Here is a 23,046-nt window from a genome sequence, read left to right as displayed (position 1 = left end):
TATATAGGTACATAAATGTTACTGAAATTTTGCATTTTTTTTTAAAAAAATTAACTTTCTGTATAAATGAATATTAAACTCCTCTATGAATATAGAAATCTTACATAACAAATAAGCATGCGGGCTAGATGGCAAATGGCAGCGTTGCACACACTTGCAATGTAGGTTTCAGTCAGTTCCTCCGGGGATTCTTTCTCCAATATCCATCCAATTGATTTTGCGAGAGAGAGCTATGAGTTAAAGTTTTGAGTATCCGATGTTAATGGCTTGTCGAACGATCAATCAGCGCAAGGACGAAGACCAGAACTTTTCTAACTGCCAACTGCGAAAGGAGAAGTGTTGTCTCAGAAAAGCATGGAGGTATTAATAGTTTCAAATGAAAGACATAGCATATTGTTACAGAATATGGAAACCGAGACCGACTGAATCAATAGCTGCTTGCCCCTAAAAGTAATCCTGTAATCCAAAACTAGATTCTCCAAAGAAGATTATTTTTCATTAGGAATAAATAGAATAATAGTTCAAATATAAGAACAGGAGGTCGAAAGCCTTTCAATCATATGCACACATCGGTCTTTATATAATCCAGCTACAAGAATCTGCAGGGATCTCAAATTCGAAACGCATTAGTAGTTTTACAGACTTCAAAGTCTCTCCCTTGCGGTCGCAGAGCGGGACGGACCGAATCCCTGGCCTCAACTCCGACACAGGCAAACAAGTCTGGCCAGCAAAGTCATCCGTGTCAGACATATCATACTCATGAACTTCAATTCGAAGCAAGGCCAGTTCTGGAACAGTCAAGGGGAATATAAAATCTTCATCCCAAACTGGTGTCCAGTTGTCCTCAATTGCTTTCGTTCTTTTCATTACTGTATCAGCTGGGACTCCGGCTATGCCAACCTGCATGCAGAAGGATGGATTACCTGTCATTCAGTTTTCGTTCACAACATTTATAATTGAGAAGAAGACCAACTTATAGTTCTCTTTAATTGTTCAATCCCTTTGGGTCTACCACACCATGCGGACTGCGAGATGTCTAACATCATGCAAATGCAGTAGGTGCTTACATTGTGGACAAACCTACTCTGTTGTTACATGGATAACAATCTTTTTAGCCAGTGAATGCAGAATGGTAAAGCCCAGCAGGACATCAAACTGTGATCTCAATCACAAGGGATGGTGCCTTACCTTTCCTGAGATTTATTGATATGACATTATCTATTTTCCTAATCTTACCCTTGTATAGAAGTCAGGTGGTGAGTATGTATCAAAGTGTGTGTGATGAAAATCGAAGCGCCATCCATCTCCCATATATACCCTCACCTGTTTCATGGAAACATCAACTGGGACGTAAACGGCAATAGAAGGTAAATAAGGACTCACGTAACTTACAAGCAGTGATAAGGGTTCACCTTCAATATTTTCTTAACTGGCAATGTACCTTTAGGATCAAATACATGATCTGGATCATTATCCAACAGAAAATCTGGTTTCTTTACATAACCACACCCTCCATTAGCTCTAAACATTCCATGCACCAACCAGAGTGCCCTCCCATACCCCTGTCAGAGAATAAAAACACATGATCAAGTAAATGAAGTAAAAATGTCGAAGACAACTTTTTGCATGCAATTAGCTTGATGAGTACAAAATTTGGAAATGTTGAAGATTAAATTTAAGAAGGCACCAGCAGATCAAAGTACTTTTAAGAGAGGTAAATAGCTACACCACTTGCATGCAAATGGTGTACGATTCTTCTGCAAGAACCTTTTAAAGCAATCAGAATCAATAGAAGAAATTTACAATGAATAAGAACCTAATGACCTTCATTATCTGGAAGTTTCACACAATATAGTGTTAATTAAAAATCATTGCAGCAATGCAATGATGACCTTGCAAATGGGACGTGACTTAGTAGCATCAGGCAGTGAATACAAAAGTTTCCACCAGCCACAGGTGTTGCTAGAGAAAGAGAGAGAGAGAGAGAGAGAGAAGAGAGAGAGAGAGAAGCTCGACCTGTAGTTAATAATTCAGAAACAATGCTTGCCTTAGACCTACAAATGGAAGCCGAGTCTGCGAAAGTAAACCATAAACAGGTCTAGATATGAATAATTTGGACTTAATTCTGAGGCACAGTGGAGAACAACTAGGACTGGTTTTCATGCAGGCTCTACACTCTATATTGACACATGGGGAATGAATCAACTTGTCATTACATCAAAAAGTTTGGACAAACTAAAATTTGGAAGAGATGTTCCAAGTTAAGGTGTTTTATGAGAAATATTCTGACATATTTTCTTGGGAAAAAGAATAATAGCATGCACATTAGCTGATCTGGTTCAGAACTGGTTAAGTGTGTTTTATTTTTCATTGTTCTTCTTTCATAGCTTATATGTTCTGTGCCATGTAGAGTATCATAGTTGTCCTGTTGACAGATTATTTTTTTTTTCTTCCAGATATCTACTTCATGTAATAAAATGTTTTTTAAGAATTTCTGCTTCTCTCCCTCATAATTCAAACAATAAGCACCAAGCCCTCCCGTGATTTGACAAGCTAAGAGATCATAAATAATATTTTTAAATGTGAAAGATCAACAAGGTAACAACCCCAGTAGATTCAGATCACAGACTCAAGAAAAGAAAATTGAACAAGTAAGGCAAATAAATGGGTTCATCTCAACTGTATTTATTTGGTCAATAGCTCTCTAGTTATAAGCTTCCAGCAAACTCAAAGAATATCTATAAATATGTATAGACAGAAAATTCATGATTGCGATCCATTTTGCAATTGGTGATTAAAAAGCCAAAAATAAGTCTATTATTTTGCAATGAAATATATTTCTGTCTTCTAGGTTTCGGTATATGAAAAGCTCACAATAGCTAATAGAAGCATCTAATCAGCACAAATAGTCGATATACTTTGGTACATATATCCGAAGAGTTCTAACAAAAGCTCATAAAAGTAAACTTATTTCAAAGTAACCTTGAGAATTTTCAAAATCTTTGCTTTGGTTTTGCAATCATCAACAGAATTCAGCAAAGATGGCTATTGTCCAAACTAATCCCAGTTCTTTAATGCAATGAAGAAATCGATGTTTTCATGAAAGTGGTGGTAAGATCCAAAAAGATTTCAATTATGTTTCCAGAAAAATAGCCATGGTATGTCCAAAAGTTCCTCCTCTCAAGCAAAATCTGGCCATCCCATTTTAAACACATAGGAGTCCCATCTCCAGCCCAAGTAATATCATTTCATACTTATCGTACAATGACTCACCTGAGAACAGACATGAATAAAACCTATCTATGGGTATAAAGAAATGGTTATCATGAAGTAGTTGTTTTTTCCTAAAGAAAGAAAATCTGGATTGCTAAAGGAAAATTAATACCTGCATATTTAATGCAACCATCTGAGCTCCATACATCCAACCAAGCAATGGGCTGTAATTAGAGGAGGTAACACGTGTACCCTTCGGGTAAATCCTCAATAGATTATTTTGAGTAAACCTACAAAAAAAGATTTGTGCAGCTCAGGAATTTCTGCTCCAACGTATTTTACATGCAGAAATTTATCAGGCAAAATTTAGTTCATGAGATTTTTTTTTAAAAAAAGTGAGATGTGCATTATTTAAGATAACCTGAAATCTCTTCACTTCTTAACTATTTGACTTAAATGGAAGGTGTGCAACCGAAGGCTTATGCATGCTCACACTGATAGAAAAGAGGCCAGATATGAAATATCACCTAAAAGTATTATTTTCCTTTCTAAGATACCTGACAATTTCAGTTCCATGAGAAATTACAGCCTTTTCAAACAACAGCTCACTTAAGCTAAGACGAGTTACTTTATCAAGATCAATCTTAAATGCATCAGCTAGCTCTCCCTTTCCTTTTTTGGCAGCAATTGCTATTAGACTCTTGTACTCAGGCGCAACTATCTGATGTGGTTTTTTATCACCTTCATCAGGATCTTCATCTTCATGGTGGTGTACACTATGTTCATGCTCAATCTGCAAGTCAATAAGGAATACATCAAAGTTGCACAATTACAGATAAAGAATTGAGGAGTAAGTAAAAAATATCTTGCTTTCTTATTGCACCTTACTTATAGCACTCATTTCAGCTCTAAGATCAGGGACTTCTGTACCCCATGCTTCATCTTCAGTTCCCTTTTGTACTGCTTGGTCTTGTTCCTTGATGGTCTTGGATTCAAGGTATTCTTTTGGTGGTTTGGTTGATATTAAAATTTTCATTTTTAATGCTTCAGGTGAAGGGAATTCTTCCAAAAATTCCGATTTTGTAGTAAACAGCATTTCTCCATAAGTATCAGTTACCATCTAGATCGAAAAGGAAAAAGAAGATCAGATGGGACTTTTGACACCTAAAGGAGAGTATCCTGAAAAAAGATTATCATCTACCTCAGCTACTTTAGCCTGAAGTTCTGGAGTTAAATGATCTTCAAAAGTAATTATGACCGGGTATGGAGATACGCTAAAGGCATGCTCTTTAATGGACTCCAAGCATTTGAGAAGTTCTACAGGAGTGGTCAGTGTCCTACAGTCATGAATAAATCAAGTCACAATGAATTAAATCATCAAACAACCTCCATTATTCTTGAAACAGATAACCACATTACACCTGTAGGTCAAGGTTAAAGTTTTCTGGGGTCAACATTGCTACCATAGATTATGAACAAACAGATAATGCAAATGTATTGATTGTTGAATCAATTCTTGGCCATATGCAAGCAAAGTTTGAAAAAATGTATGTATGCTGAATAGTAAAGCAACTAATTCAATCAGGGATATTTTGAAATCAAAATTTATAGCATATATGCTTTTGATTTCCTCAAAAACCAGGCAAAAGAATTGAGCTTAAGCAATCTATCAACCCTTCTCAACATAATAGTTGTCTGCTTCTCCTATCTCTTTCTTTCTTTCTTTTTAAGCAAAATGGTGGGAGAAACCACCGCATTTTATTAGACATGAAAAGGGTAACATGGCTTCTGCTTCTTCTATATTTAATTGGCTGCAGACGAGGTCACAGGTGGCTAGAGTAATTACATTCTGATGGAAGATGTCTGGAATCATCTGGTTCACGATATTCTGACACTTACTCTTAAGTGTTTGAATAGCCTTCATCAATTGGTCTATGTTGACTTATACATATGCCGACTAAGTTGGCTTTCTGTTGCTTAAGACATGTCCATAGAAGTTTTTGGCATAACCAATGACAGGACTAATAGAGAGGTGGTTCGTTGACAGAAAAAAGAAACGTGACTTTTAGAGGAACCAGTAAGTGAAGTCAAAGAATGGACAGTAATAAAAGTTAAAAGAAATGTTTATCATTTGATTACCACAAAAAGAATGCATATAGATAAGAGGGCATTGAGGCCCATCACAAGCTCAAGACATGGTATTGACATCTTTCCTAGGAATTGCCAAGGTAGCTGGCCGACATTTGAGTTCCAACATGAAAATTGAAACAAAACCATTAAGACAAGGTCCTTACATGCTAACAAAGTAACCATGTGGCACCGAAGTGCAAACCCACAATTATGGTCCCAATCAAAAGTCTAGCACACCAAAAGCAGGGGCAATGACCAAAACCATTTTCTTGCATGGCTCAAGGTCTTCTAGGCATGGAAAGACCAATTTGAGAATGTTTCCTAGATACAGAACAAGGTCCGGAAGGCCTAGGGGATTATAAAAACCCCTATAGAGTTTGACCTTTGGTCACATGAGCTTTGCCCCCACAGACTTTGTAAAGCCCGTGCTAATATTATCAAATTGGTCACATGAGACAGGCCTTAAAAGAGTTTGGGCTGCATCTTGAATGGCGGCAAGCCCCTGAAGGGATGCCAACAGGAGTCTTAAAAATGTTAAATAAAATAGAAGAGAAGAACAAGGGAAGGTAGAAGGAGATCGACCCTTTGCACACTCTTATGGAAACTTCGTATATAATCATTAATATAAACTATCTTACAACTGCATATTGTGAAAGAATTGACAAATAAGAATTACCTAGACTCACAACATTTAGTTCGCACATATCCATATGGACATACATGCACATATAATGTGTGCATGTCCTATCTCTAGAACATCATTCTCGTCCACCATATGTCTGTGTGCCTAGAGTTGTGCCTAAAGTAGTTCATGGGTGTTACACACACTCATGATTGGTTAGGCAGCATGGATGCAATATGAAAAGTTCCGTAAATAAAAGTTAATTCTTTCTCAAAAAAAGTTGAATCACAGATAATTTTTTTAAAGAAAAAATCACAGATAAATAGAAGTTATTTGGACAGATCATGTACCCCCCATGACGGACTTCCACACTGTCTTTTGAAGAATTTGGCCATAAGTCCAATTCAACTACTCTCACTCCTCTTTGCAGTGCTTTTATGATAGGGACATCACTGCATTCACTACTGAGTTGGTTCCCTGTTAAATAGGAGTTATGGCCCGTATATATGAAATAGTGTGACAAGGGAGCACTCATATCTTGGTGAACCTGGAACAAAAATATATTTTCTAGATATTAAATGCAGATTATTTTTATAAAAAAAAACTTAAAAAAGAAAGTTGATTGTACATGATAAATTGCTCTTCAATGATCTCATGTCCATTTGTCAATCAGATATATGATTGGAACTAAAAAGTTCATGCATAATAATTACTGAGTATAATGAAATTAAATTCATGAGAAACATTTCCTCTGAAAAAATTGTGACAAACAAATATTTCTATAGTAGACAGAGAGTGGTCTTTCTTGTGATTTTAAGAAGGTCTTACATCCAGAGTATGAAGTCTACCTACTTATGTGCATCATAACATACAAGACTTATTTTGCACACCGGCTCATAGAATTGTCAGCATATCATCACTTCCCCTTAAACATATCTTGTTTTCAAGGTCAAGTCATTCCTCATATCAGCCAGTCATTATGTTAAAACATTCCAAACAGCACCCACCCCAATCATCTAGTTTATCTGATCAACTTCACTCTATAAGACATAAATGTCAATGTCTTCTTGCAGCAGTGGCCTGGGCTAAATTCTCATCGCACTTTTACAAAAACCTGTCATCAGGTTGCTCGATCTTTGCCACAGTGAACCACTAGATACATACACTAACACTGCTACCTTTAAAATTTACTCTCCTGAATAATCTTTGGCTTGTTGCTGTAACTACATCCAGACAACCAAGACTAATCTTGCACTGGCAAACTTTGTCCTTTAACCATGCAACAAACAACAGATAGAATAATGTCTATGAGGGATATTCAACAGCTGGCAAGCTTCTCAAAGCAGGTTCCATGAAAAGAAGAGGTCTAGCTATTCGATCATACAAAGCGCAAGTAAACTCATTGTCTTTGACACTATAGCTCCTATCCTCTTCATCACTAATATATGTTATTTGAGGTTTTGAGCACATCCTTCTCCATCTATACAAACATACCGATCTCATCTTATCCATGTAACACTATAAACTAGACTTGCCAGGGTAAAAAGATGGCAATCTTAGTAAAAATATATCACTTATTGAATCGGACAGCTCAAGTATATATTTCCTTCTCATTTCCAAGCAATTAAACATGCACAAAGAGATGAGGTAGTGTCCAATTCCTGGTCACCTTACCAACATGCTATATGAATCACTTTTAGCTACTCTATTTGCTTCTCTGACTTCTTGCCCCCTCATAATTGATTAAATTGTTTAAGTTTCAGCTAATGAATACATCCATTTTCTCACAACTACTATAATTCATATTGGCAGTATCTTCATCTTAGCCCCATATCAAGGATCCATGATTCTAGGAATTTTGAATTTCGAATAGCATAAATTTAGGATTGATCCTTGGGGTCCATTTGTTATTTCTTTTTATCTTTGTATGATCGTAGTTGTAATCTCTTGCACATTCTCAGCTATAAATATACATGATGACTATCTTATGAGGTCTTTCCACAGTATCTTTCTTTCCCACATGGTATACATATGAAATTTTAAGACATACATCCATGCATGCAGAAGACATGCAAAAGCTATGGTGCACTAGATGGCAGTGCCCTACCAGCTCCCAAGTCAGGCCAAAAAGCTCAGCCCAACCCAACAATACTCTTTAACCAGCCCTGTGTTGCACCTTTACCTGTCCCATGCCGATGTGGTACCCTGCAGGCACCCAGGTGCATACTTCATCCAAGCCAAGGAGACATTCAAAACCATATTCCAAGGCATCAGCAATTAAAAAAGAAAACGAACAGGTGTCATTATAATTCTTGAATCTTAGTTAGACTAAACAGGTATCATTATAAAACACGGATAGAAACCACGTATAATGGAATGGAGGACCAGAGAATGGAAGGGAAAGGGGCACGCACTCCAAGAGAACGGGAGAGGGCAGCGTTGTCGTCGGAGGTGAGGTACCGGAAGAAGGCTTCGAGGGAGATCCCCTTCTTCTGGAAAACATTGAGGTGCTTCAACTTCCTCATGCCGTCGATCACGTCCTGCGCCGCCTCCCTGGTGACCTTGGCCTCCCCCTGGACCTCCACCAGAAACCGCTGCAGCTGCTCCGCCCCCATCACCCCGCCCTCCGAGTACCTCCGGAACACCTCTTTCACCGCTTCCGGCGGCTCGTTCGTCGCCGGCCGGAATCGTCGCTGGAAACAGAAGCAAACTCTATACGTCGTCATCCGAAAGGCCGAGACTTTGAGAGGAGAGAGGTACCTATCTACCATTTCAACGTGCAAAGTGGCAATGATGGTTTAAATAAATGGAGAGAGAGAGAGAGAGAGAGAGAGAGAGAGAGATAAAGAGAGAGGTATCGGGGAGTGGAGTGGGAGGTGGACAGGGAAGCAGATTCCTGGGAGGTGGACTCTTTTTTGTTGTTCGGTTTTGTTTCGTGGAGAGTGGGTTTCGGAGGGAGGGATGCTTTCCCCCGGGGCGGGTCACGTCGCTGCCCCGGTTTGAACTTGGAGTTCCGGGCTCGAACATATGTCCTTGGACTCGGCTCTTGGGCCATTCGTTTCTAATCCCGTTTGTCAATTAATCAAACTTTTCTTGATTTTATAAACAGTGATGCTATTTAATAATCATCTTTCTTCATTGTTATCTACTAATTAATTGTTATATATATAGATATATATATAAAAGCTGAGCTGGGAGATAAAGGAGATACTTATTTCAGGAATTCGGTGTTAAAGGAGATGCCAAACTTGGATGCTGGTGCTGGAGAAGGTCACCTAATTCTCAATCCTTTTCCAACATAAATGTGGCCCCTGCATCAACTAGATGCATGTATGGTCCACGTAAAGAGAGGCATGTGGGGCTTATTCTGCATAGGTCCTCATATAAGTGGCTTTTGCTGCTTTGCATAGCACAAGTTACGTTTGGCTTGTCATGCGTTGGAAGATTGGTGAAAGAAAGAAAAGAACAGTAAGATACAGTAGCAAAAGACTACATTACACTAGGCATATTCCTGCAGGACATCATTTGCTCCTACAAATCCTTTTTTTTTTTTGATAAATAAAAAAAAAGAGAAGTCGAAGCTTTAACAAAGTAAATAGAACTAAACAATGTAGAAGGATCCTATCAATTTACGCAATGTAATTCATGTCATGGTTACCTTGCTATCTGATAAAAGCCTTTTCCTTTTTTGTGGTTCAGACTAATCTTAAAGAAGAATGGACTGGTCCTTTCTGCACTTTAATCAAAAATAAGGGTCACGTTCGCCTTTATTTTTTGCATTCAATAATGAGATTTTACTACAAGTGGACCATCAACTCTCAATCTTCAAACTCGAGAAGCATACCATTGTTTAAACCCTTCATAAACAATGCCATGCAAGGAGGCTGCTTAGATCTCAATAGCCCTCAATTGATGTTGTTATGGATGCAAAACATGGACAATCCGGTGAGTACAATACAAAAAGTTGCAACCTGCGTTAAAATGATGCCAAGCTTTGGTACAGCAGCAAGCGAAGGTCATAAATTTGAAGCACCAAAACAGTATCTAATGCAGCATGCATTTGATCTTTCTCAGATTCTACAAGAGCGGGGCGTCCTACACCGCCGATCTATTTTTCTTTTTTATTCAGTGGCATTTTACTTGCAATTCCTATGGCTGTCACAATTCAATTGTCAGTAGTTAGACTCTGCTAGTTGCTGGGGACCATGGTTATCATAGGATGCTATGATTTGAATTGCTTCCTGCGAGTACTATATCCTGTTTGAGGTTATGCGGGAAAGCACTGCATATCAGAATTGCAGTTCCTATGAAAAGGATGCTAACCTAGCACCTTGTGCAGAAGAACCTCAACCTTTCTCCATGGGATATCTCTGGATGCAGATGGAATCGGGAAGAAGAAGAGGACCCACGATATTAGAATTGGCTGACTTCGATCTTGGATTCATCGTGGAGAAGGATTTGTCTCCTCAGAGAAGCATAGTTTATTCCATCACACCTTTTAAATTACATCTTATGCCATCTTCTTACTCATGAATAGTAGGAACTGTTGTTTTATGAATACTTGTAAATAGGAATAGATATCCTGAATTTCTTCACTATTCTGAAATGTCATTCGACGTTATATCAATACGCATAGTTTATTGTCTTAAATGAATTCAATAGTTATTAAAGTATCAAAATTCATTTTTAAACATGGTAATCAATCTTGATTTTAATTTATTTGTTGATTTCAAAATATAAGTGAGGATCTTGTTGTTTCCAACTCCCCCCCCCCCCCCTCCTCTTCCATCTCATCAGAGATAAGCCGATGTCCAGGTTAATCTCGATGCGATCATGCAACAGAATGGCTGTACTCCATTTAGAAACCCTATATGAAGTCCATAAAAATTGGAGAGTCAAAGACCATCTCAAACTTTTCGTAGAAATCAACTATAAGTGCAACAATAATTCAAGGATACCACACCACCATGATTACATGATTTTATGTTTACGTAGACTACAAAATCCATCTGCAAGGTAGTATGCTATACAATGCAAAGCCCTCCCAAGGACAAAGCGCAGATACCACACATTCAACAGCAACATCAAACAAACTCAAATCGCATGAGCAGCTTTACAGACTTGAACTTCATTCCCTTGCGGTCGAAAAGAGACACAGCTCGGATCTCTGGTCTCAACTCTGATACTGGCAAGCAGGTCTGCCCACCGAAGTCATCCTTCTCAGACATATCATACTCATGCACTTCAATCCAAAGCAAAGCCAGTTCAGGCACGGTCAATGGGAAGGTAAACTCTTCATTCCAAACTGGTGTCCAGTCATCCTCTATTGCCTTTGTTTTCTTCATTACAGCATCTCCTGGAACCCCAGCCATACCTACCTGTTAATTAATCAATCAGTTGCTGCATAATTTTCAAGTTTTTTTTTATTTGGACTATGCAACATATATAGACAGGTTCAGTTTGAATGCCTCTCTAAGATTAATTGTGGCAAAATGTGTGTCCGTCTATCTCTATTGGATCATGTACATCTCATTCAAAAAAAGATGCAACGGATTTCTAATCATATGTACAAAAAAAGGACAAATGGAAGAAGAATAGAGGATGGTGCATGCAGCAAATATATGGAGCCAAAATAGTAAATCTAGTTTCATTACCCTTGTATAGAAGTCTGGAGGGGAATATGTGTCAAAGTGAGTCTGATTGAAGTCCACGCGCCAACCATCTCCCATGTGCACTTTGACCTGTTGGAACATATATAGAAATTCAATCAAGGGGAAAAAAAAATCAAATGAACCTATAAAACATCGAAAGATAACGAAAAAAATGCACATATGCTGGAGTCCGAGATCCAGCTTTCTATTTTGCATGATTTATCAAAATTTGTTTATCTAGAGAAGGGAGACCCCCAAAAAAATATGTCAATGATTAAGTGGATACCCAAATTTGCCGGTAGACGGATTGAGGGTTAAGATTGAACTTATATAAATGACACCATCATCAAAAGAAGGTACTTATTGCTGCTAGAATCCGAGCTAAGGTAGCTGATATTGAGGTAAAGAGCAAGTCCGCCATGAGGAGTAGCCTTAGGATGCTAAAGGACTAACATCGCCTCTTCGGCGAGCAGGATATGAAAGGAAATTTGTTTACTGGAATACTTTTAGCAGAAGAATGAGAGTGGAAGAGTATTCAAGAGTGCTTATTTGAGAGTCCTCCGGTCACTCCTATATATAGGAATGGGTGAGAGTCTGTTATGTTAATCGTCGGAAGGCACAATAATTGCATAGCGACAGTTAGCCTCATTTATTTAATGCATGGTAATGGCTCCTGGCAATATGTTCATGATGTTAATTGTGCCGATCATGTATTTAGGGTCGATCTAGGTTGACCGTTGCCAAGACCATATCTGCGACTCCTTTAATGATCCTTGGCGTTACCCCACAGTCGATCCAATCAGCATCGATCAATACCAAGGTCATTCATCTCGATCAAAGCCGAGGTTGCGGAACAATCTGAGATTAAGATAGCCAATATTCTTCTCATCAATAATATTTGAAGAATCTTCGCAGTGCATGCAAAAATTTTCAACGTGAAAGAGGAGTGGGGAGTGGACATACAATTGCACAAGGCTTGATCAGTTCCCTTATATTCTGCTGCCACCATCTCGATTTTGAGCTGAAGAGACGGTGACTCTTGAAGAGAAGATGACTCCAGCTCTCTTGATATCCTTAATCTGAGTAAGATGAGCATCTCCATTATTGTACAGTCATCTCCGCGATATTTATCGGACGGCCAAAGAGACATGCCTCACCAATTTTTGCGAAGTCTCTCGGATTAAAATCTCTAACCACACTGGTCACCAGTTGAGATAGTTTAGAATGAGATAGCTTCTACTGGTCGGAGACGCACCGGCAGATTGAGGAAGATGCACGGTTTTTTCACGAATATCTTGTGAAAGTTTTGGTTGGATTGTTGCTACATTTTTTTTCAAATCTCAACACAAGGGTTATCATCTGAAATATCCATATCGATCAATTTATCTCCTTTGCGAGTCTTGGTTGACCCACGATAACCATCGAATCTGCGAGCAAGCAAAGCAAAGTAGTTAGTGCAAGCCACCTACCCGGGTGGCAACCTTGAAATGATTTTTCTAAGTTACGGCCGGATCAGAATACGACGAGGAATCCAGAAAACGATGAGGAATTGGACAAAGGAATATTTTATTTTCGTGTCACTGGTCATCATCTCTTTGCTGCATTTAGATAAGGATCGTATTTTTTTTTTCTAGAACGGGTAATTCTTACGGATACACCTAATAAAATTAAAAAATAGAATATCTCAAAATGTCCGAAGTAACTCTCTATACCCTGCCCATAGGGTACCACCCGCATGGCTGGCCACAGGCCACATAGGCGGCCACCTAATTCACTGTTCTATTAGCTTCGCGAAATACATGTTTGGCCTAAAAGATTCCTCCATTCTTAATCATTGTCCAGACGTCACAAAGCAACGGATAGTTGCCGCTGGCACCCCTCGATCCTCTCTGGATTTACCTCATTACCATGGCCGAGTCACCTTCTAATAAGGAAAAATAAAGAGGTTCTACTTCCTTTGCATGATGTCTACCTTGGGAGCTATGTAGCTTGGTGAATGAAAAACTATAAAATATTTTTTTTTAATGATCAAACATTATATTTTCAAAAATCAACTTTTTTAAAAAAAATATTTTAATAATTTTTTTTTACAAATCAAATGAATCTGTAAAAGAAAAATATAACATTACTATTGCAGCCATCCATTTCAGTCCAATACTTAACGGCCGTCGCGTTTTTGCTTGTCCTGGACCGAGAGTCCAAAACATTGCGGGCTCGTTTGGTTCGCAGGAAAAGGAGGGGGGAAAGTGTGGTCAACGGGAAAGTAATGAAATGCCTCTTGTTTGGTTGGAGTTTTCAAAGGAGAGAGATGGGAAAGTTGTATTCCCATGGGAATATGATTCCCACATTTCATGGGAAAGTCTTTCCCATGAGAAACATGGGAAAGTTACTTTCCCATGAGGTGGGAATCACTCCTTTTTTATTTTTTTCCCAAAAGGACCCTTCAGCATTAAAGAAGCATTAAAGAGGCATTAAAGACATAATTTTTATTAAGGGTATAATAGGAATTATACATAACTTTCCTAGGAAAGTGGATGGTCAACTAAACATAAACACTTTGAAAATTTGTCACTTTCCCATGGTTAACCAAACATGCCAAAAGTACTTTCCTAGGTATTCTCTTCCTAGGAATCTGATTCCCAGGAATCATATTTCTAGGAGGGAAAATACTTCCCGCGAACCAAACGAGCCCAGCGTGTGAAACTTATCCATTTTAGTTCTTATACTCATTGTCCTGAACCTCCTCACCAAAAAGTAGAGCTGAGGAGATGTATCGTCTCGTGGCCTCTGCCAACTTCATGCAAGGGCACACGAGACGCGGCGAACAAGCCACGGGGAGGGGTACATACCCAAAGCATCCGGTCGAAGAAAGTCGCAGAACTCCTCAAAATCCGGCCGCAAGTATCCGCCGTTTGCCGCCCAGGGAAAGCCAGTCCCGTTCCAGCCCCCGGTCCTGCGGCTATCCCCCCTCGCGCATTCCCAATGGCACGAGACAGGCGGAGGGCAGCAGCTAAGCGGCAATTAGATACGGGCCCACCCCCGGATATCGCATCACAACCGACAAACGGGTGCATCCCCCATAAGCCTTATAAGAGGGTTGGTTCTCTGCTCCCCTCTGCCAGGAACGTCCCATGCCCCATGGAATCCAGCGACGGGCCCGATGCCATCCCCGACGCGACGCAGAACGGGGAGCCGCGCGAGCAGTTCGCCGAGTTGTTCGAGTGCTGGCTCGCCGAGAGGAAACTCCACCTCCAGGCCCTCCGCGCCGCGGCCTCCGCCCCGCGCCCGGAGACCCCTGACGAAGAAGCCGAGGAGGAGCGCCGGCTCACGCTCCTCGTCAGGCGCGTCCTCGGCCACTGCGAGTACTACTACCGCGCCAAGGCGGCCTCGGCGAAGCGCGACGTGACCCCCATGTTCTCCCCCACGTGGACCAGCTCCAGCGAGAATCTCTTCCTCTGGGTCGGCGGGTGGCGGCCGAGCGTCGCGTTCCATCTAATCTATTCCAAGTCCGGCATCCAGCTCGAGTCCCAGCTGGCCAAGGTCATCCGGGGGGCGTCCACGCGGGACCTGGCCGACCTCTCGCAGGGCCAGCTCAAGCGCATCGACGAGCTCCAGCGCCGGACGATCCGGATCGAGAAGGAGATCTCGGAAGAGGAGGCGAGGACCCAGGAGGGCGTGGCCGACAAGCAGATGGTGTTGCTCTCGCACGTGCTGAGGGAGATGGGGCGAGACGGGAAAGCAGCGGAGATGATGGAGCCGGCGATGCAGGACAAGAGGGCGGGAATGGAGAGAGTGTTGGAGAGGGCCGATGCATTGAGGCAGGAGACGTTGAAAGGGGTGGTGGAGATCCTCCGGCCGATGCAGACGATCCATTTCCTGATCACGGCCGCGGAACTGAGGCTCCGGGTGCGCGAGTACGGGATGAAGAAAGACGCGGAAAAGGGGACGGCGTCGTCTGGGTGATCGGAGCTACCCTCTGATGCGGTTGACCCTGTTCGAAGTTTAACTAAATACTTAATCCTCATGCTGTTAAGGTGTTTATTTAGTTTGGACCTTTTACTTTCCGCACGTGTGTATGTTTCTTTCTGCTGAACTACGTTTATGAGGGCTTAATCTGAAAAGGCACTGTTCTATATCTACCGTTCGCTCTTTGAGCGATCATAGTGTGAGGGTGCTTTAATCTTTGCACGGTGGCTGCGCGATTTTGTCGAACGGAAGGTGGGCATCGGACAATGGGCGATCGCAGTGCCAATCCAGCAAAAGGGTCCTCCGGCATTAAGGACCATTCTTCTCCGGGGCATGTGGAGGCCTACACGACGTGGGCGAGCATGGTGTAGGACTCCTCCCGGTAACCATTATGGACTAGTCATAAAATCTACGAGGAGGAGATTGAGAATCTGGAGGTTTTGGAGTTACTGGAGAAGAGGGTGGAAACATCGAGGCAGGTGTGGGAGTCTGTGTATTATGAGATTGAAGCCTTCCCGATGGCAGAGGATAACTGCGTCTTCTGATTCAGGAGCAAGGAAGACCCGAATGTGGCGCTGGTTGGTGGCCGGGCAGCTATTGGCGATGGAGCTTTGGTCTTCCCGGTGTGGATATAGTCAAGAAGGCGGTTGTATGGATCTGTTTGCCCTACCTTCCTCTGAAGTATTGGAGGGACTCAATGCTCGACATGGCGGCGACGGCCCGGCAGCCCCTACCTTAGAGGACTTCACGGACCAGCTGGATAAGGCTGCTAATGGGCCAGGTTGACCTATAGCCTGACTCGCTTTGACCCGATTTAATCCAATTTAAAGGACTTGTAGGGCAGGTTGGTTTCTGAAATTGGATCCATTTCATTTTGCGGGTCGGCTCTGGGTTTACTAAATTCTGATCTGACCCAACCCGAACCATTTGATTTTTAAGACAATTTTGGATTTCTTACCCTATGGCCCGACTCAAACCTAGGGCACCGTTAGAGCCCGCAAGGGTGCTTAAGGGTCTTTAACTTTATATTTCTCTAATCTCCTCTTGTGTTTAAAGATGAGAAGAATGGAAGAAACTATTTTTGTGTACTATCGAATGACATGAATTATATATTAAGGCTTAGGTTAGTTACATTAAATGGAAACACTGTTATGTGGAAGAAGGCAAAATAGAGTACAACTTTGCTATGTGGAAGAAGATGGATTCATGATGAGTCCTTTGCGGCTGTTAAACTTTATCATGTGTCATTATCAAAACTATATTCTTCATCTTGGTGGCCAGACATTTAGTGAGGTACTTGCTTGAACTGGAGGGTCTGTGGTGAGAGGTAAGGCCCCGCTAATGAGAATGGAGCAGATGTTCAGGACGTTCCTCTAAGGGACAAGAGGGCAAGGGGGTGTGCACCTGGTGGCTTGGGAGTGTCTGTCAGCCTTTGCGCAATGGAGGATTGGGCATCCAGTCGCTCCTGATGAGGAAAGAGGCCTTGGCGGCCAAACATGTGGTGAGGTGCTTGCTCGAATCGGAGAGTCTGTAGAGCTCCATGATGAGAACTAAATATGATTTGCAACCACAATGTCAGACTTTCAGGCTAAGCAGCAATACTCCTTCATTTGGTAGGAGATGTGTGCTCGGGCTCTATTGGTGTTGTCCTGTATCAGATGGTCAATTGGAGATGGAAGCTTGATTAATGTGATGGAGATGCTTGTGTCCGAGCAATAGTTAAGATCTTGGCCTACTATGGTTGATCTAGATAGCGTGGAGAGACTCAAGGTTAGTGACCTCTTCCTCCCGGGGGAAAGAAGGTGGGATGTTGCAGCTGTTGAACGTATCTTTGGGGACCATCTGGCAAAGAGAGTCCTTGCTGTGCTGATTCCCAAGTAGGGAGTCTTTGATAGGAGAGTATGGAGAATAACCTACAGATCGAAGGCGAGAGCCACTAATCTCTATGACCTGTATAGAGTAGAGCCCACGTGGAGGATGGATGATGGTTGGATCTAAAAGCTTCACATTCTCTCTTCGGTGGCCTTGTTTCTTTGGAAGGTAGCATGGGGATGCCTTCCAACCAGGAGCGTGTTGTGCGGCAGAGGGTTGAGGCTTCCTTTAGCCTATGACAGATATCCAGATGAGGAGGAGACGGTAGTGCACGCCTAATTTGACTACCCAGCAGTGAGGTAGTTTTGGAGATTGGCTGGGGTCACCTAGAGTTTCGTACATTATATGACCCCCGTCGATGTTTTCCTTGCTTATTTGGAAGGAACCATGAGGAGATCTATTATGGTTCCATGGGGGTTTGCATATTTGGCTTACCACATCTGGTTTGATAGAAATGTTCAGGTCTTCGAGAATAGAAAGCAGCAGCCAAGATTGATTATTCATAGGGCCTTACTTCGTGCAGCTAAGATCATCCAGTCTTCAACCGTCGAAGAGCTCTTATTCAGCTCTTGCAGTGACTCAGACGATTTTTATCTGCTGCGAGCTCCCACCCCCAAGCTTTTTTAAGGTTAACTTTGATGGTAGTGTATCTGATGGTAGAAGCAGAGGCATAGCCGAATTTATGATCAGAGGCCCTGACTCTAGAATGGTAGCGATTGGGGGCAGAGTTGAGGGTTGTCTAAAAAGACATTACCTATGCAAGGCTCAATGGGAGTGGAGTGTATTCAATTTCAAGGGGACTCTACTATAGTGACCGGATGGATCTGAGGTCATTGCACGATGAACTATGGGCATCCGCTATTGTAGGACATCCTCAAGTTGATGAAGGATTACACAGTATTCCGGATAGCCCATATCTATAGGGAGGTAAATAGAGTTGCTAAATAAGTTGCCTCCTTTGTTGCTTAGCATTCTGGCCGTTGTCTATGGAATAACTACAAAACTATTTTTCTCCTCCTACAATATTTTTTATTTTTTGATTTTATTGAATATTTTCGTACAATATATTTGATCTATGGAAAAAGAAAAAGAACTACGTATACGAAGAAAGAGATATAATTATATCAAAAGCAAGCGTTCGGTTGTTCTGTTCTGGGCCATTGGTTCCTGCACTGTAATTTTTTTTTTTTTTTTTGGAAACAGGAATCTGTTTATGGTGACAAATTATCCCCTACATCATATGTTCTCTATAAAAATCTTTTGGCTACCAATGACTTGATAATTTTTTTGCTATTTACAATTTTGTTATGATCAAAAGAACAGATGTCATTATGATCCGGAGTAAATTATTTGTTCAAAAAAAAATATAGATTAAGTCATTTTGATAAGATTCTATAACAACATTATCCTATTTCTGTATTTTTATCCTTGAGTTTTTTTTGACTAAATATTCAAACAGATCAACCCTAGAGATTGTAACGATAGTTCCAGAAAAACTAGGCTTCACATCCCTGAGGTGGCAATATGATTTAGAAAAAATAATTTAATATACATTGTTCGCATCCACAAACACCATTGACCAAAATATTCATGCACTCTCCGTGGTCGGCTCTCCCACATGCACACACATCATTTTTGTTAGAAATGTTTTATTATTATCACATCTTTTTGTTAGAAATGCGAACTAGTCAAGCTTTATTAAACTTGGGTCATGTGAAAATCGGCTTGAAAATTAATTTCAAGCTTAAAATACTTATTCAAGTTTGCTTTGTTTGCTACTATTTCAGGCTCCATCTGAATCTAGTCTAAACTAACACTTTTAAGTTCTTAATCAAAATAAAACTTAATTCAAACTTAAACCAAAGCTTGAATTAAAACTCGTTTTTAAGCTTGATTGATCTAAATTAGTATTTTGTGGATTTAAACAATAAAACATATTCCGGTTAAAGTCTTAAATTTTAGGAAAAAAAATACTAAAAAGATGACTGATTATGTTGTTGTACAGAAAATCGAGTCTTGTTGACCGAGCTTAAACAAGCCAAGTGTTCGATTCTTTTTTATCTTTTTGTTTTTTGCCACCCCCGGCCCTCATACAAATTCTAAATGATTCCACGCGTCGCAATCAGGCTCAATTACGAATCTTTAAACGCACGTGCATCACAATCGCAAGCCCTGGGTCCAACCCTCTCCTTGCCTCCGTCCTTCCCAGTTCCCACCGCGCAGCGTCGTCATCGACATAAAAAACCGGTCGGTGGAAACACGTTCTTCCTCCTCCGCGCGCGGACTCGGTTTGCTTCCGCCTCGCCCATCACTCCTCCCATCCCTCTCACCCATAAATAGAAAGCCAAGTTCCACGAGCCCCTTCTATCTCTCTCTTTCTCTCTCTCTCTCGCGCGCACACAAATTAGAAACCAGCTCCAAATCCAAATCCGTGCACCGACGATGTTCTTCCAAGAAAGCTACCAATCCCAAACACCACCCACCACCCATCCCCTCTCCTCCCACAGAGACGTCACCTATAGGTATCCGTACTTAGTACATGAATGAATACAGGAAATATGGAGGATTTAGCTCTAATTAAGTTTAGAATTTTAACTTTGGATTTATTTTTTCCATAATGACGCAGCTGTGGTTCTTGTGGGTTCGCCTTGAATCTGAGCTCCTCCAACCGGAATACGACGAGCATCGGTTCCAAGTACGGGAAAGCCATCAAGAAAGGGGTGGTATCCTTCTTTTCGATAGACGAGAGCAGATTCTCTCAGGCTGACGAGCTTCTCTGCCTGCCCTGCAGCTTCAACTCCAAGCACTCGTGGGGGCTGTTCGGGCGGAGGACCCGACTGCTCTGCCGCAAGTGTGGAACTTTCATCGGCAGCGCTTCTCCCATCGGGCCGAACAGCTGCAGGAAGTATAGCATCAAGATTAGTGCATTGCAGCCATCCTCCGCCGACGAGTCCCCTGTTCCTCCTCCCCGCGCATGATGGGAATTGCAGACAGAGGGCTTTGCTCTGTTTGCAATTTATTCGCTCTTTCAGGCCTCTTTGTGCCAAAACAATTCTTTCATCGTGGATAAATGCTCGCCGTTGTGATCTTAATCTGCCTTACGATGCGTGCTCGTGGTGATTTTTATGAGAAAAAAAAGGGAAAAGTTTCTTTGTATGATTGGCATGTTTATTTTTTTTTTTTCCTTAAACGGTTCCTTTCTTCTGCAATTTCATTCTTGGATAAAGCGACGCTGGAATTTCTTGGATAGCATTGGTTAAAATGCTTAATCAGAAGTTGGGCTGTGATCGTTGCGGTGGTTATATCTTGATTAGGCGCCTCTCTGGAAAAGGAACTAAAAGAAGGTGTCGGCAGATTGTGAATGGAGTAAAGCTTCCAGGCAATCAATCATGTGATGTATCACCGGCAATCTAGATGCAATATTCATATTTAATCCAACTTTCTCAACTTTGCATCCAACCTTGTGAAAAACTTATTAAATATAATATTTTATGGATGTGAGGATCCGTACGGAAGTGTACTTAATCTCACATCAGTAATTTGCCGAAAAGATCTTGAGTACTTATGCAGGATTAGAAAATCTAAAAATACCTTCCGATAAGTTTTTTTGGACGAAGTTTTAGATTGTTACATATAGAATTAAAGCGGATCCGGCCCATAGCCCATGTGGATTACGAGCTCGTTGAGACGACTACTTGTCAATCGTGATACTTGTGATTAGATTTGAATGCATTTGGACTCTTAGTCTGATGAGTACGTTAGGGCTCAAACGGGATGAATATGTGAGGATCCATGCAGTCGTGTATTTAGTTCCACATCGATTATTCGTTGGAAAGATTTCTGGATTGTTACTGTAGACCTTTCAACAAGCAACTTGAGATTAAGGCTATTTTGATGGTGCTGTATGGATCTTTATGCCCTGATCATTTTAAGCTCTGCTTTCGTCCAAGATGGTGCAATTCCACGAGACATTGTTAAGATTTGTGGATCTCCTAAGCTTGTTGGCTCTAGATCTACACCTTTATAGAGTTCAGCATCCATGATCTGTGGACATTTCTGTTTATAAGTCTGCACTCTTAAGGTTTTTTTTCCTGAACTGTGTAATTCAGGGGCCTTAGTCGCAGCTTGTGACTGACCTCTTGATCGGTAGCCCGGACGATGCTGCACGCACCATGTACATGTGATTGGTTAGTCTGGTGATGGCATGTCAACAACATGAATTTTTAAACTGATATCTTATTGAAAATTTATGACAACCCATACCAACTTGATTACTTTTCAGCGACCATGAGACATTTCGATCATCAGTTTCATAATTTCGAGTTAGCTTTTTCTGCAATACAAGCTTTTACTCGTGATAATTGAAGAAGACGGCATGAAGCATGACATGAAACCTTATATTCTGTTGATTCATGGTAATACATCATGGCCGGCACCTTGTCCATCAACGTCAATGAAACAGGGCGTCATGTCATTTGAGTTGGCATCTTAAGGAGGTCATGTCAATCCTTTTAGAATTTTATATCGATCAAATGAATGTTTTTCACTTTACCTATTCAAATGTTGATCAAATTTCTCGTCGATGATACTCTTCCCAGTTAAAATAGATTATGACCGTTATGCTGCCATTTCAAATCTATCTGAAGATGCTCCCAATATGGAGTAGAGAGTAAGCAAGCCATATAAAATCCTTCCAAGAGATATTTTAGAAAAATAAGAATATATAAAAAAAAATATTGTAGAGAATTTTTTTTACTTTCCTCATGAAGTAGTCACTATGTATACTTATAATGATTACAACTAGGATGATATAAAGATAGAAATAAATAATAAATAGATTCCTAGAACCAATCCTAAATTTATGTTATTTAAATTCAGAATTTAAAATTCAAAATTTCTAGAATTATGGATCCTTGATATATAGCTTGATATGGGGCTGAAATGAAGATATTGCCAATACCCCCTACAAGCTAAGGTGGGTGCCACTTAGAGCTTGGAACACAATTATTGAAAGCGTTGAGAAACAAGTCTTTAGTGAATATATTAATGAGTTGGTCGTTGGAGGAGATGAATTGGCTATGAAGCTGATGACAAGCCACTCACTCTCGAACAAAATGAAAATCAATTTCAATATGCTTGGCTCGAGCATAAAAGATGGGATTGGCAATAATATATATGGCAAATAAATTATCACACCAAGTGTACGAGCTTGAGAAAGTGAGATACCCAATTCATGTAGTAAAGATTGAATCCAAATTAATTGAGCAGCAGCATTGGCAAGCCCTTTGTATTCGGATTTGGTACTTGAACGTGTTACAATACGTTGCTTTTTAACACTCTAGGATATGAGATTACGACTAAGAAAAACATTACAGCTACTTACAGAATGCTGGTCATCAGGATCACTAGCCCAATTGGTGTTGGAATTGGCATGAAGAGAAAAGGATAGGCGTGTAGTTAAATAAGTATTATAGTCAATAGTATGCTTCAAATAACGAAGAATATGCTTGACTACAAGCGAGTGCATAGAAATGGGCCTATTCATGGACTAACATACTTGGTTGACTGCAAAGACAATATCATGATGTGTAA

The 23,046-nt window shown here is 40.8% G+C and overlaps 3 protein-coding genes across 3 annotated transcripts; 2 read left to right on the top strand and 1 right to left on the bottom strand.

Annotated features, from left to right (window-relative positions):
- Nucleotides 1-472: 472 nt before the first annotated feature.
- LOC103709636 (phosphoinositide phospholipase C 2-like) lies at nt 473-8,805 on the bottom strand. The gene is made up of 9 exons (XM_008795087.5): nt 8,380-8,805; nt 6,316-6,512; nt 4,415-4,550; nt 4,097-4,333; nt 3,771-4,006; nt 3,386-3,503; nt 1,413-1,562; nt 1,237-1,323; nt 473-900 (listed from the first exon to the last, which is right to left on the bottom strand). The coding sequence occupies exons 1-9, from the start codon at nt 8,734-8,736 to the stop codon at nt 577-579; spliced, it is 1,842 nt and encodes a 613-aa protein (XP_008793309.5). The 5' UTR covers nt 8,737-8,805; the 3' UTR covers nt 473-576.
- A 5,284-nt stretch (nt 8,806-14,089) lies between these two features.
- Nucleotides 14,090-15,755, top strand: LOC103709645 (protein DOG1-like 4). The gene has a single exon (XM_008795098.6). It carries the CDS (start codon nt 14,599-14,601, stop codon nt 15,577-15,579), a length of 981 nt encoding a protein of 326 aa, XP_008793320.5. The 5' UTR covers nt 14,090-14,598; the 3' UTR covers nt 15,580-15,755.
- A 3,989-nt stretch (nt 15,756-19,744) lies between these two features.
- On the top strand, nt 19,745-20,610 carry LOC103709653 (uncharacterized protein At4g08330, chloroplastic-like). Its single transcript, XM_008795111.6, has 2 exons — nt 19,745-19,976; nt 20,081-20,610. Exons 1-2 carry the CDS (start codon nt 19,897-19,899, stop codon nt 20,430-20,432), a joined length of 432 nt encoding a protein of 143 aa, XP_008793333.1. The 5' UTR covers nt 19,745-19,896; the 3' UTR covers nt 20,433-20,610.
- Nucleotides 20,611-23,046: the final 2,436 nt, after the last annotated feature.

This window comes from Phoenix dactylifera, chromosome 8, assembly GCF_051530095.1.
Source record: "Phoenix dactylifera cultivar Ajwa chromosome 8, Ajwa_hap1_PhDact_Kaust_v1.1, whole genome shotgun sequence".
NCBI classification, from domain to species: Eukaryota; Viridiplantae; Streptophyta; class Magnoliopsida; order Arecales; family Arecaceae; genus Phoenix; species Phoenix dactylifera.
Note: the sequence above shows the minus strand (reverse complement) of the source record. Positions and strands in the feature narration are given on the sequence as shown.